Below are 15,421 nucleotides of genomic sequence, written 5' to 3'. Positions count from 1 at the left end.
TTCAACTACATGAAGGGGCATTCCAAAGAGGACAGAACTTGGCTATTCTCAGTGGTGGCAGATGACAGGACAAGGAGTAATGGTCTCAAGTTGGAGTGGGGGAGGTCTAGGTTGGATATTAGGAAATACTATTTCACTAGGAGGGTGGTGAAGAAGCACTGGAATGGGTTACCTAGGGAGGTGGTGGTGGAAACTCCATCCTTAGAGGTTTTTACGGCCCAGCTTGACAGAGCCCTTCCTGAGATGATTTAGTTGGAGGTTGGTCCTGCTTTGAGCAGAGGGTTGGACTAGATGACCTCCTGAGGTCTCTTCCAACCCTAATCTTATAGGATTCTAAGTGCAGCAGTAGGGAAGATTTGAGGTGTGAGGGGGTGCTGAGTGAGGTGGGGTGTGTGGCGAAGGGGGTTGGAGGGTGCACAGGGGGGCTAGTTGTGGTGGGTGTGCAGGGGGTTGGAGGGTGCTACTAGCTGAGTGGCAAGGGTTTTGGGGGAGCGAGAGGTGTATGGGGCTGTATGGGGTCATTGGGTGTGTATGGGGATGTTGAGCAGGTTGTAGTGTCTGATTAGGGGATTTGTAGGGGCTGCTGGGGGGTGGTTTATGATCGGGGGCTGTAGGGGGGTTGTGCTGTGTGGTCAGAGGGTGTCTAGGGGAGTGTTGGTGGATTGGTGGGGAGCTGTAAGGGGTAGTGGGGGGCGGGGGAGGCTGTGGCATATGCGGGGCTGGCTCCCGCCGCAGGCTCACGCACGGGTCGCGGTGCTCGCTCTTCTCGGGGAAGCAAGCGGCTCCGCAGCAGCATTTAAGGGAGCCCGGCCAGCGGGGCCCAGGATGTGCAGATGCCCCGAGCTCACGCACCACCCTCGTTTCCGCCCCGCGATGCAGATCCCGCCCAGGCGCTTTCGCTTTAGCCCTAAGCCCGGCCCGGGTCGCCATGAGAAGCCGCCGGGCGCCCCGGCTCCTAGCGGGGCCGCGCCGCTGCCAGGTACAGGGGGCGCTGAGGAAGCAGGCGAGCGGATTGCCCGGCAGGGAGCAGGGCGGGGCCGGCCCCCTCGCCTCCCAGCCCCGGGCCTGTGCTGTCGCCCCCTGCCGCGCTCGGCTGGCAGCGGGGCTGGGGCCTTGGGCCGGAGGCTGCAGCTGCGGCCCCCGAGCGCCCCGCTCGCTGCCCCGGGGTGCGGCCGCCCTGGGGGTAGCGCCGGGCTCTGGCGCGGCGCGGGGCTGTCGCTGGGGCAGGGAGCCTGTTTCCAGTCAGAGACGTGGAGCGGGAGAGCGGCTGGCTGGGAGGGATTGGAGGGGGGGGCCCTTCCAGGGATTTCCCAACACCCCCCCATGTGGTCAGCTAGTTACAGCGCAGTGTTGCCAGTGTGGTCAGTGGTTAGAAATTTGAATTGAAACTGAAGCATTAAAATACACACTTTAAAAGCCCATGCAGTGTTTGATAAAATACTTGTACCTGGAAAAGTCTACTAGGTTTGAAAAGTATGAACAAAGACTAGCTTCCTCATACAGCTGTTGGTTTTTCTGACACTGTCAGCATGTTCATTTCCACAATGCTGATCAACCTTATAATTTCAAATTCTGATTTGTAAGCAAGGTCTGACTGAGTTCTGCCTGACAGCTAGTGATGAGCCAGGGGAGGGGGGGGGAAGGCTTCAGGACCAGACTGTATTTACATGAACTCACCTACTCTGCCTAGGTATCCAGCAGACAGAGCTGTGTTACCCAAGTGGTCAATATTGGTTGGTGGTGGGTTACAAATCACTTTAGTATTGAATGTGGGGGGTCATGAAATGTTATCCTTATTGTATGAGTAAAGGGCAGCAGAACTATACTTAGTCTATCCTGATTGAGGGGTTCACCCTCAATGCTTAATTTTTGCCAGGGCTGAGCCCCAGCCCCTTTAGGCTTGACAGTTTATAGCCCTAGGACCTCTGGGCTTGCCACATCAGTTATGAAAGTAAAGAACTTGCTTGAGCTCCAGCACCTCTTTCATTACAAATGAAATACTGGTCACCCTCAATTGAACTGCACTTGATAAGCAAGGGGTTTGGATTGCAGATCCCAGTGGAGCTGAGGGGAGAGACACAGACACAGGCAGGGGTTTTGCTTGGTGGTGAGGGCTGTGCCTAAGAGTCACAGGCACTATTTGACTTGCATCTCTCCCCTATTTAAAGATAAAGCTTATTAGGTGCCAGAGAGTGTCTTTTGTTAAGTGACCACTAGAGCTGAAATCACTAATAATCAGATCTAAGTGCTTAGACCTGCTGTAGGACAGTATTTCTGTGGAAAAGACAGCCTAGCCGGCACTTGCTATGAGGTTCCCACACTGAGAGCTGGGTGGAACCTCAAGAGATTGACTCAGAGAGGTCACAGTGGTAGCAGAAGGTGATGGCACAGGGCCATCAGCAATGGAGTGAATGGTGGCATGATAAACAACAGCAGCCAGAGCACGGCAAGCACCTGGAGGAATGAGCAAGGTGTCTTCTCCTCCACACCTCCCAGGGTGGGAAGTGAACTCATGAGAAAGCACCTTTGAACTCTGGGTCCTTGCTGACCAAGGACAACAACTATGGGTGGGGTGCGGTAGAGGGAGAAGGAAGGGGCACGTTAAAAGAACATTTGTTGTACTATGTTTCAGTGATGGTTCTAGAATGCTAGACTTATATAAATTTCCTAGTAGGCCAAATTTTTTTAAAACAAAAACACATTTGCCAGGGTTGTTGTTATCTTGAGAGGTCATTATCTTGGGGAGTTTCTGTACTAAACATGATTAATTTCTGCATAAGAATGGCCATATTGGATCAGACCCATGGTCCATCTAGCCTAGTACCTCGTCTTCCAACAGTGGCCAATGCCAGGTGCTTCAAAGGGAATTAACAGAACAGGGCAATGAATCGAGTGATCCATCCCCTGTCATCCACTCCCAGCTTCTGGCAAGCAGAGGCTCTCAGAGCATGGTATTGCATCCCTGCCCACGCTGAATAATAGCCATTGATTAACATTTGTTAATCCTGAAGTTGGAAACTGGTTCTGAACAAGACCAGCAAATGCTCACTATTGTTCTGCAAGAAACTCAACTGACTGGCTAGAAGCATGCAGTGCAACAGTGAAAGACTCAGCCGCTGAAAACATGAAGAACTCCCTCACTGCATTCAGAAAATGTGCGTACATGGCAGATGAATGAACCAGTGCAAATGGGTGTCAAGTATTAAGTCACTGCGTACGTTATCTTGATGTCAGTGGTAGGCTGTATCTCTGACAACCCATGTCTTAGAGTTAAATGCTTGTAAATTGAATTTCAAAGAGATGGCTGTTTGTGCATTTCATGGAGCTGCAAACTTCTCTGGAAGACATAATGGAGTACAAGCTTTGATCAGACAAAAGTGTAACCCTAATCTCTCCAATACACAATGCAGAGGCCATCTACTCCAACTAGCACTAGTAGGAGCTTCAGAATCTTCAAAAGGCATTTGAAAAGCTATAAACTTAATGTCTTCATTATACTTTTTTCAGCAAGAGTCCAAAAGGACTGAACTTCTTGGATAATATAGAAGATACACTGGGACTGAAGTTCAAATTAGTCCAATCTGGGAAAACCCACTGGCTTTCTCATGAGCGATCCTTGGCTGTTGTCTTAAAATTCCTGCAGCCATTATTATTGACTTTGGAAAGTATCTACCAAGACGGGACAAATCTAAGTAGTGAGGCTGGTGGACTGCTTTTGCTACTACATTCAGAGAAGACAATCGTCCTTCTCTCTTGTAAGTCTACTTGAGACTGCTTGGGGCATTAAACTATGCCATCCAGGCATCTGCTACAACAGTAGTAGATCTCTGTCCAACAGTGGAAGCTACGCTTGGATCAATCAGAGAGATATCCATTGAAAACTTACTGGAAGAAGCAAAGACTTCAGTTCAGAAGTTGACTAATTAGGGCACTTCTATTGACTCCTTAAATGAAGAGGACAAGAAGTGTTTGTTAAACCACCTGAAAAAAAAAATAAATAAAATACACAGACTTGATTCTTACATCTTTACAACAGCAACTTCTGCATTCTGTCAACCTCTGCATAGCTTTTACAGATGCCTGTCTTATAGAACTCTGACAGTTGAGTGGAATGAGGTACTACCTGCAATGGGGCTGCCCTGTGATCATGACAGAATAGAGAGTTTGAACACAAAGTGGAATATCATATGATGAACCAATGAAGATTTGACTTCAACTTCATCATCGCTAGTGGTTTGGCCTAATTTTTAGGCTATGTTTCCTGGGATGAAAGTAGTAGGAATTAATCTCTTTCTAGTCCCAGTCACAACAGCTACAGTTGAGCATTTTTTCCTTATCGAATAGAATTTTGTGTTCTGAAAGAAGTCGCCTTCTGCGGGATCATGAGCATATCTTGAAGGACTGGAAGTACCGGGCACATAAGAAGCCACCAAAAATGAATGCACTGCATTCGAGAAGTTAACTAACAGACTTGTGCAAAATTACAACAAGAAACCAAGAAGGATGTAGATATAGTGCTTCATACTAGGCTTGTGCAGCCAATTTTAAATTTGTGTGATGATTTAAAAACAGGAGTTAAATCTAATAAAGTGGTCATGAAACATTTTTCAGTTTTTACTACGGTGCAATACAGCCCACCTTTGCCCTAACGATCTCACCCCTCATTGGTCCTCACCACCCCCCTCCCATATTTTGAACACTCCCACCTAATTTCAATTCCTGGTGAAAACACTGGCACCAAGCCTACTCAGGTTCAAGGTGTGTGGGGGAGCAGGGATGTCTGGGATTTTCTTCTGCTCTGCTGCATCTTCCAGATGACAGAGCTGTTACAAGCAGGAGGGATTGAAGAGTGGAAGCAAGTAGGTCATTTTACCTCCACTCCTTGCTTGCCCTCCTGAGCTCTTCCAGTGTGGTAGACAAGCCCCTGCGAACATTCGGAGAAATACTGAGGATACTCTGCTCCCACCCACCCACCCCCATGTCCCTGCACTGTTGTAGTAGTACAAGTGTAGACAGGACTTATGCAGATGGGAGGGGTTCTGCCCTTTCTCTAGTTAATCCAGCTGCCTAAGCAGCAGTAGTTAGTGCTAGGTCGATGGAAGAATTCTTTCCTCGACCTAGCACTGTCTACATGGGCACTTAGGTCAGTTTAACTAGATCACTGAAGGGTGTGGATTTTTCACACCCCTGCCCTGAGCAACATAGCTGGATTAATCTAAATTTCTCATGTAGCCCAGCCTTTAGGCTCATGGAGGCCACCCCAAGTGGCCCATGGGCCTTAATAAGTTTGTTTAATCTTTGGCTGTTTGCCAAGGGGCTGATGAACTAAGAGTTTGTGGGTCACTAAAAGTAATGAACTGTTGTGGGGAGGAGTGGCTAAGCAACCTAAGGTTCATGGGAGTTGAGGAAGGGATGAGCCTCTTAAGGGCCCAAGGTGGACCAGGCCTCATGAGGTTCACAGAGATAAGGAGGTTGTCAGGGGGCTGGAGAGCTTACTAAGGCCATGTCTAAACGTACTGCACTGCAGCAGTACAGCTGTACCAATGTAGCTGCACCGCATCTAGCGAAGACATGTTATGCCGATGGGAGAGAGCTCCCCCTTTGCATAATAAAAACACCTCAGTGAATGGCAGAAGCTATGTCAGCAGGAGAAGTTCTCCCACCAACATAGGGCTGGACACACGAGCGATTATGTTGGTGTAAGTTATGGCGCTCAGGAGGTGATTTATTCACACCTCTGAGTGACATAAGTTATGCCAACATAGGCTATAGTGTAGACTTAGCTTAAGTTTTAGGGGAGTCAGAGGCAACAGGTAAGGGAATAAGAAAAGGAGTACTTGTGGCACCTTAGAGACTAACCAATTTATTTGAGCATAAGCTTTCGTGAGCTACAGCTCATTTCATTGGATGCAAGGTAAGGGAATGTTCACTCGCTGGAACTCTTTATGGGGACTAAGGAGCAACACAAGGTAGCCTGATGGAATGTGACAAGGGTTCAAGAGTCTCTTCTTGGGAGCTGGGCAGCAGAATGTGGACAGAGACTTCCCCTGATTCTGCTGATCCTCCAAGCTTCTTGCCAGGCATAGTCCCACCCAACTTCCCATTTCTGCAAGAGAGCCCCAGTCCTGTAGACATTAGGAGGCCAATTGGAGAGGAACCCGCTTCCTATTTATGTACTGATCCTGAGTGCCTGCAAGGTTTAGAGGAATGGGACTTCAGTAGATCTGCAGCAGGCAAATCTTTGTTCCCCTGGATATCTTTAAGCAAGAGTAGTCAGTTAAAAGGGTGATGGTGGTATTGTTCACTTCATTTACAGTCCAGCTATCAGACTCCTGTTCATGAGAGTTTGGCCTAAAATATTGCAGACACATCAGTGTTTTCATAGAATATCAGGGTTGGAAGGGACTTCAGGAGGTAATCTAGTCCAACCCCCTGCTCAAAGCAGGTCCAATCCCCAATTTTTGCCCCCATCCCTAAATGGCCCCCTCAAGGATTGAACTTACAACCCTGAGTTTAGCAGGCCAATGCTCAAACCACTGAGCTATCCTTTCCCCTCGTGCCCCCCTCCCCATTATATGGTATATTACCATTCAAGCTTGTTAAAGTTAAAAAAAAAGTCAGTATTAGAAACCTGGAAATTCAGAGTTGAGTTTGAATTCTCAAGTAGGACACTGATTAAGGGGATGGCTCGTATGAGTGCTAGTTCTTTCCTAGTGAAGCCTGAGGCCTCATTTTCACTAAAAAGTTACGTTGACCCATCTACATCACTCAAAAGTGTCAAATCCACCCCCCTGAGAGATGTAGTTTTAAGCTGAGCTAACCCTGGTGTACACAGTGCTAGATCGATGGAGGAATTCTTCCGCTGACCTAGCTACTGCCTCTCAAGGAGGTGGATTGACTATAGCAACAGAGAATCGCTCCTGTTGTTGTAGTGAGTGTCTACACTGATGTTCTGCAGCAACATAGCTGCTGCTGTGTCATGTTCTGAGTGTAAACATAGCCTGAGGCAAAGTTTCACAGTTCTGGACATAACTGTCAGTATTCCATTACACAGAATAGTCATCAGCAAGTGTGAATGCAGTGCTATTGTAGAAGTGAGGCTGTGGAAAAAAAAAAACTTATTTCCACCATTCTTTCCATTGGAGTTTCAGTGTCCATATACAGATCCAAAATCACCAAGTTTGCATTCTGTCATTGTGTATGTAGGGAAAACCCTTTTCAAGAGGGACACATGGCTGTTCTTTCAAGTATTAGAAGTTGAAAGGGAAATTAAGGATTGGTAATTGACAAAATTCCTTATCCCCAAAACTACAAATTGTATTAAAATTAACCAAAGCTTAATTTCAAAGTCAACTTGCATTTTGATAGCAATTTCTTAAACAAAAAAGTTATGCCCATAATGTATGGCTAAATCAGACTTGAAGAAACCAATAGAGTATGGTATTTTGCCACTTCCCATTATATTTTTAGATTTAAAGATGTCCACAGCAATGGCCTCGACTTCTTTTCAGCTTGTTTTAACACACACAAGTCACTGCCAGATGTTTTAGATGGAGAACTGTAAAACTGATCCATAAATGAAATCTGTGACAGATTGCAGTTTTCCCTCTTTCAATTTATTTCTCTCCCTGAAAGATCCAAATCAACAAATACTTCCTTAAGCTTAATTATAAAAAGCTAACACTGCAATACTTTGGCTCCATTCAGAGAATATAATGTGGTTGCAACTCTAGTGGGGCAGAATTGTTATTTGAATGTATCTCAACAGATGCAAATTTTAAAAGTTGCTAGTATTTGGTGGTGGTTGTGGGCTTTTTTTTTAAATTATAACATTTAAAGTTTATATGCATTGTAAGAACATTTGTGTGCCTGCAAGCCTTTGCCTCAGCTTTTTTTTTTTTTGGTAAAAAGAATTTATATTGTCAGAGGGATTGCTCTTTTACTTCTGAGTTTTTTTTCCTGTAACAAATATTCAGAAAGCACTAGAGAAAATGTTGAAAAGATGACCATTTGAGTTCATGAACTGTGAAGTAGGTGAGCATTAAATGCTGTAACTAGTCTTTAGATTTGATTGTCTCCCATTTTACAAAAGGCCAGATAAAATACCTTTTAAGTAAGAAGATTTCCAGGTTGCTGTATAACTTCAGGATGACAGATTTAGCCATATATAATCCCTTATGCTACATCACAGATTAGAATTAATTATACACTATAATTCCATAACAGTGTTTTCTGCTGCTGCAAAGTGCTGACTGTTTATAAGAGACACTACATCCAAACTACTGAAAGAGTTTAGTTGACTTTTCTTAGGTTGCTACTGTTTCATTAATACTTGGAAATACATGTGTTATAGGGATGGTGAAACTACCTTCTGTCAATGCTTGGGGCATGCCTGTTTGTTTTTAAGATGACCTTTCAATATCAGGGAGGGACTCTAGAAAGTAAGAATTTACTTGCATTTATCTCCTCTTTGTACAATACTAACCTGTTGGAGTGTAGTGTATCACTGTAGAATATAGCATTTACAGTGATGTACATTTGGGTGATGTCAGGTATGTGGCATTGTACTGATTTACCTTGGTATTAGTGTAATGTTTAATTCCTTTCATTTATATTAAATGTCATGTAATGCGTTTCTTGTAGTGTTTCTTCTGTCTGCTAACAGCTTCTTTTTCCATTCTCTTTTCTTCCTTTCCTGCAGGGTTGTTTGCATGTGTATTTAGACCTTTCAGCTACAGAAGTGTGTGTAAGTAATTTAGTTCCCTGGATTAAAAAGTTTCAATACACCTCTAACAGCAGTATTAAGCAGCCATGCTGGGAACAGTAATTCAGTTAAGGAGGATTTTGAAATTTCAAAATCTGGTTTCATTCTGACATGGAACAAAACCAAAATTTCAAAGTTTTCCACAAAAATGTAGATCCAAAAAAAGTTTTAGAAACATTGAAAAGGCATTGTTTTGACCTTTTCAAAATGTTTCTGATGCTCCCCAGCCTGCCCAGAGTCCTAGCAACCTAGTAGGTGGGCAGGCTGGCAGGAAATCTGCCTGGCTTCTGTCAGAATTTATTCAAGACATCTTCACAGAAGACTTAGATTTGATGAATATGCTAGTTCTGATGGGAAAATTTAACTAGATTTTCCAACAAGCTGTACTGCATCTTGTTAGCATGTTACTTGATTTCAAACCAGAATCATTTTAAAGATAAATTATTCATTGTATTGTATGCATGACTGTATGGACATGCCTGTTACTTTGGTTATTCAGCAGAATATTTAGAACAGAGTCCTAAAGGTAACTAATACATCTACCTTGCATAGCACTAGATATTCAGTACTTTGCATGTATTTTGTGATTTATTGTAAGGATTAAGATTAAAAGAAATATCCATGTTTTGGAAATTGACACAGTAATGCAGATGTGCAAACTTGAACAATGGTTTCATTCAATAGCTGATCATGTCTAAGCTTTCTGTTGAAGAGCATTCCATCACTTTTCAAAACACATTCCATTGCGGGTTTCGGGGCTGGTTCTGAAAATGTTTACATTTATGCTTGACTTTGCACACGAGTATTTTCACCGACTTCAGTGGACTACTCATACGTCCAGATAAGCATGTGCATAAATGTTTGCAGGATCAGGGCCTTGGGGCAAGATCCTGCAAAGAGGTGGTCTTGGGAAGCCCATTTGGAATAGATGGATATTTTAAGGATCCAATCCTTCAAAGGTGACACGCTAAAGTGTACTTCTGCTCTTTAAAGTGACTGTAAAAAGGGCATTGTGAGGTTCCATTTATTGTCTCTCAGTGGCATCTGAATGAAGTTTGCTCATTAATGAAAATGTTTAACAGCAATGACTGGGATAATGGAGTAGATTATAAAATTTGCAGAGGACACCAACCTGGGAGGGTTGCAAGCACTTGGGAGGACAAGATTAGAATTAAAAATTATCTTGATGAATTGGTCTGAAATTAGTAAAGACAAGTGCATAGTACTATATTTAGGAAGAAAGAAATAACTGGCTAGGCAGCAGTATGGCAGAAAAAGGATCTGAGGGTTATAATGGAGCACAAATTGAATGAGTCAGCAGTGTGATGCTATGGCAAAAAAGGCAAATATTCTAGGATGCACTAACAGGAATACCATCTGTAAGACCCAGGAAGTAGTTGTCCTGAGCTGCTTGGCACAGGCAATGCCTCAGAGAGTACTGTGCCCAGTTCTGGGTGCACATACTTTGTCATGAACAAATTAGAGTTGGAGGATAGCAACACAAATAAGAGGTTTAGAAAAACATGATTTATGAGGAAAGGTTGAACGTATTGGAAATGCTTAATCCAAAGAAGGCCCAGGATGGGAGCAAAAATATTTCTTTAAATATGGGAAAGGTTGTTATAAGTTCAGTTTGATTGATCAGTTCTGTTTGTTTAGCAAAGGTAGGACAAGTAGTAATTGGCTTTATCTGCAGTAAGGGAGATTTAGGTTAGATATTAGGAAAAGAAGAAAAAAGCCACACTTAACCACCCTTACTGTTAATTTCTTGGAACAGGATACCTGGGGAAGTTGTGTAATCCCCATTCTTGGAGATTTATAAGAACAGGGTAGATAAATATCTGAATACCTGTAAGGAATGGTCTAGGTATACTTAATCCTGCCTCAGCAGGGGGGTATGGATTTGATAGCCTCTCCAGGTCCCTTCCAGCCCTACACTTCTAAGATTTCTAAAAAGTGTGTTTTTTTCCTCCTTTTCTAACTGTCTAACTTGTAAAATTTCCCCAAGACATAAGTCAAAACTGTTGTTTCTGGCTCAAGCGTTCTCACCAGAAATAAGGTTTCTTCAGGACAAATTATGCCCTCATTTATATCTGTTCATTGAAAGCAATCAGGTTGCAAAAATGGAACTTAATGCACTGTTTGGAATTTAAGGCTACATCCTGAAAATATTTTACCGATATTAAGAGGATAGAATAATTATGGCCAAGAGTAATATAATTATGAAGTCTATTTTGTGCGTCTTGAATTTCCCCTCATGTTCCACATCTTTCCAAAAACATTCATTGTTAAAGCCACACTTTTAGTAGCCTTTCACATACAGTCAAACCATTTTTTATGTTGGATCTAGTGACATAGTGCTCCCAACTGTCACAGTTCAGGGCACCTGCATTTCTCCTCAGTGTTCCAGCAAGGGCACCCACTCTAGGCTCCCAGTTCTGCACCAGTTCCCCCACTTGGATGGAAACATGTTCCTCTCCCATCTAACTGGGGTATTTCCAGGGTGCATCATTTCCTGCCTACATTGTGTTATCCTCAGTAGAGGCAGGCTGCCCAAACAGAACCTGCTTGCTTTCTCTTCAGATACCGTTAACAGGGTAATTGCTACTGCCTACTTTATACTCAAGGTAATAAACATTAGAGAAAACATTTAAAACAAGAACCCACACACACTAATTAGCTTAGAGTTAACTCCTGTTGTTGTCCTTCATGACCGAAGATGACTCCAGCAGCTATTTTATGTCTTCCAAGTACAATTGTGGCTAAAAAAGCCAAGGAAAGAATGGCAGTCCTTTCTGTATGAAGTGCATACATAGTGTAATACTGAGGAAGGAATTACAATCTGTGTCTCCAGAGTCTGCTGCTGTTTGCAGCTCAGCCTCTGTGCCTCAAGATCCCTACAGCAGTTAATCTTGAACTGGGTAACCCCATCATTGACCACTGCTTGCCAGAGTGATCTGTTTCTGATGTGTCTCAGCATTAATGTTGCATTGTTTCAAGTTATGCTCTAGTGTGTCCTTGAAGCATTTCTTCTGGTCACTTTGCAGGTGGTTGCCCAATTTCAGTTTCCATACTGCAACTACTTTGGCATCCTGGTGATGTCCATCCAGCCCAGAGTAATTGTGATACAATAAGCATGGCTTCAATCCCTGTGGAGTGACTACTTCCACAACCTCATTAATGGCAATTTTTGGAATTAGTAGACACTGGGTTTTTCCTCCCCATGGTATAGTTTGGAAAAAAAAGGGGGGGGGATTGGAAGTGGGTCATTTGCATTCCTCAGGTACTTCCTAGGATATCCAGTTCACAGATATTGTTCCAAAAAGTCCTTTGAATTTCATAAAAGCTTCCAGAGATTGGTCAGTCTCCAAGAGAAGGTACATACATACAGACCCACAACAACAGACAGAATTGTGTTTAATACAGTGGACCCCAAAGATGTTCAACTTAATTTGATAAAGGTCATTCAGGATATTGTCAGTCTGTCACACTGTTTTCATATAAACTCTTAATGAAAATATTTATTCTTTAAACAAATGTTTGCCTATGTTTATCTGAAACACTACAAACCCTGCATCTCTCATGTTAAAGATACTGTTTCATCCCAGTTCTCATATGACATTAAAGGTGTGATATCAGCTCTTCTAAAAGCACAACAGGGCTTCTGTAGTATCAATCATCCAGTAATTATGCTGAAGTTTTGCTTGGTATAATTGCAGATCCAGAAGTAAAATGAGTGCTTCAATCAATAAGATGTGCTTCTAAATCATTATGGCAGTAGTGAATGTACCACTGTGTTTTTGTCAACTTGGTAAGTTACTTAATGTTGTATCCAGTACAAAGAAATAACAGTGCTGATCATTCATTGATTACACTCTTCCTTCTGAGTAATTACTGACCTAATGTACCATCATGCTATTAGAGAGAACTGTACTGTTAGAAGTGCTGCCTTTTGACTAAGACACCCAGTCAAGGTCCAGACTGCTAGTGGTCCGTAAAGATTCCATGGCATTTTTTAAATAATGGGGTGCTCTGGAACAACTTGTGCATTCTACATCCCTAAATTCCCCTGTACTTTCAGATGGATAGAGGATTTTTCATTTCCTGTCCTAAACTTTTGTATGCTATTCCTATAGGATTTTAAATCATTGGAATTTAGCAGGGTTAATACCCTAACATTGTTATACTTGTAAGAAGCACACGGGATCTTTTTCTCACACACACACGCGCGTTGGTGTAGAGTTACCAGTCCAGAGCCTGGATCAATCTAGTGGCCAGCCAGATTGGTCGCAGAGGGGAGCAAGGCTCTGTCGGTCGCGATCAGATGCTCCTGGAGTGTGGCAAGATGAACCCGAAGTCCCATGGCCAAGCACCCTGTTCTTATAGTCCTTTTTCTCTGTTGAAGTCTATAGATTTTGCCGTGTCAGTTTCTGACTGGTTACTCCTTGATTGGTGTTAACATTCCAAAAACACCTATGAGAGGGTCATCTGTCCTGGCTTCGATTTAATCAATTGTCCTGTCTTTAGGGGTGCTAGCCTCCACCTCAGGGTCATCAAATCTGCCCTTCCTCAATCATGGGTGCACATTGTTGATGCCAAAGAACCATCAAATTTCAATAAGTGTCTTCACTCCTCCTTTCTTGACCATCTGGTTAACAATGGCCTTCACACCTTATCTTTCCTGATGCATGCATTCATTCCTCATTCACACAAACAGTCTTTTACAGAGACTTTGAGAATACAAACAGTATTTTATAATCAAGCAAAAAAGGCATTACAAATTAAACCTTGTTAAGTTTTATAACCAAGACAGTTTACATTGAGACCCAGGCCTCCAATGTTCCTCTAATCTACTTAACAGACAATACAGAATACTGTCTTACTAACTAAACCTTAAAACAAAGAACTAAAGAGGGCCCAATTTGTAATGCATATGGGAAAACAGACTTTCATAGTCCCAGAAGGTCATTCCTTTCTGCTATTCAGAAAGGGTGGCTAGCAGGATGAAATCAAATCCTACATTAATACTTATAGTACAATTATAAAATCCTGCTCCTACAACATTATACAACTAAAAAATCTGGCTCATCTGCCATTTTAACAGGAAACTGCTTTGGCAGATTCATTTAACTCTATAGAAAAAGAAACAGAATAAGCAGTGAATTTATTTGCCCTGAAGATTCCCCATTTAACTTGGGAATCATATCCCTTTGCATTCTCATTCCTCCTCTAATCTAAATCAAGATATAGCTTCTTCCAGTTTGTTTCCTCTTGCTATCTGAGGCCAGAACTGTACACAAATTGTGTACCAATATCACTGTTTTGGATAAGGGTGTGATTTTAAAAAAAAATATTGAAATAGCTTTGCTGGTACAATCCCCTGTGTGAATGCAGTTATGCTGGTATAAGAGTGCTGATTCACATATTGGAAGAGGAATAAGCTATTGTGGTAGAAGACACTTTTATACCAGTAAAACTGCATCCACATTAGCAGGTTGTACCACTTCAACTGTACAAGTATAGTTGAAGTGATACAACTTTTGTACCTATTCAGGACCTCAATCATATTGAAGAAAGAGCACTCTATAAGGAAAGTAGTAGCTGAAAGCTGGCACTGTTGCCCAGGTGTAATTTGTAGAGCTGTGTTTAAAATAAAAAAAAAAGGTCAAAAATGGCTGTTGTTGGTCAGCAATAGTAATGACAAAACCTGGTGATGGCCTAATTGGAAAGAGTTCTTTTCCATGCTTGTAGCTGTTTTGATCACTTCACACTAACACAACTGATGTTCTAAGCTTCAGAGTGACATTAGTCATTGTGTGTTCTACTTGTGGTGTTGTGCTGGGCTATTTGCTCATGTGGTGAATGAGGGACACATGCTGTTGTGAGGGGGTCTCTGTATTTGGCATTATTGTGCATCCTTGTTATATGGGTGTGTAACAGGGTGCACTCACCTCTTGCGAGCACCCCTTTGGCTGAGTGTATGCCTGCCCACTCACTCCGATTGTCCCTCTTCTGGAAAGATCTTCACCCTCTTGGGGCTTCCCGGCTACAACTCTCCAGCTGGGCCACTATAGTTCAGTTCCCCGCTCTGGGGTGCCTCACTGTCCAGGCCACTTGTCCCCTCCCTCCTTCCCCCCACCCCCCAGCCACTGGGAGAACACAGGACACACCCAGGTCTGCTCACTACTCCAGGTCCCAGCCCAGGGACACTGTAGAGAGCAGCTGTCGCTGTGTCCCTTTATCTAAGTCATGCTGCTGCTCTAATTCCCTGACCCAGTTCCCTGCAGCCCTGTGCCATCGTCAACCTTACCTCAGGGCCTTGTCCTGATGGAGGCCCCACAACCAGCTCAGGGCTTCTTCTTGCTCTCTCTGCCTTCTGGCAGCACTACCTCATCCAAGGTCCTGTAGCTCTGTCAGCCAGCCATATACCTTCAGCTCCTGCAAGGAACTGTACTCCTTATGGCCCTGAAGCTCTTTTTATACTAGGCTGCTGGGCCCTGATTGGCTGTGTCCCACACAGCCACTCTAGACAGCTTGGAGGACCCACTCCACTGCCCCTTTTTTGGGGTGAGGTATGGCAGTTCCATGAGGTCTCCAGCAGGGGGCCTCAGAGGATCTGGTATACTCCATCACACGGTAATTGTGTTGATTGGCATC

At 43.5% G+C, this 15,421-nt stretch overlaps 1 protein-coding gene across 4 annotated transcripts in view; it reads left to right on the top strand.

Moving 5' to 3' along the window:
- Positions 1-731: 731 nt before the first annotated feature.
- The window catches only part of IFNAR2 (interferon alpha and beta receptor subunit 2), a 36,122-nt gene continuing 21,432 nt past the window's right edge, over positions 732-15,421 (top strand). The window contains exons 1-3 of one of the 4 annotated variants that reach the window (XM_037904850.2): positions 732-979; positions 8,702-8,746; positions 12,484-12,575. In XM_037904850.2, coding sequence (XP_037760778.1) covers positions 12,536-12,575 — 40 coding nt within the window. In that variant the 5' untranslated portion in view covers positions 732-979; positions 8,702-8,746; positions 12,484-12,535. The remainder of the gene's footprint in view (positions 980-8,701; positions 8,747-12,483; positions 12,576-15,421) is intronic. The other 3 variants (XM_037904858.2, XM_043522916.1, XM_037904854.2) reach the window with 3 other exon arrangements.

The sequence above is a fragment of the Chelonia mydas genome, chromosome 1 (assembly GCF_015237465.2).
Source record: "Chelonia mydas isolate rCheMyd1 chromosome 1, rCheMyd1.pri.v2, whole genome shotgun sequence".
In the NCBI taxonomy this organism is placed as follows: domain Eukaryota; kingdom Metazoa; phylum Chordata; order Testudines; family Cheloniidae; genus Chelonia; species Chelonia mydas.
Note: the sequence above shows the minus strand (reverse complement) of the source record. Positions and strands in the feature narration are given on the sequence as shown.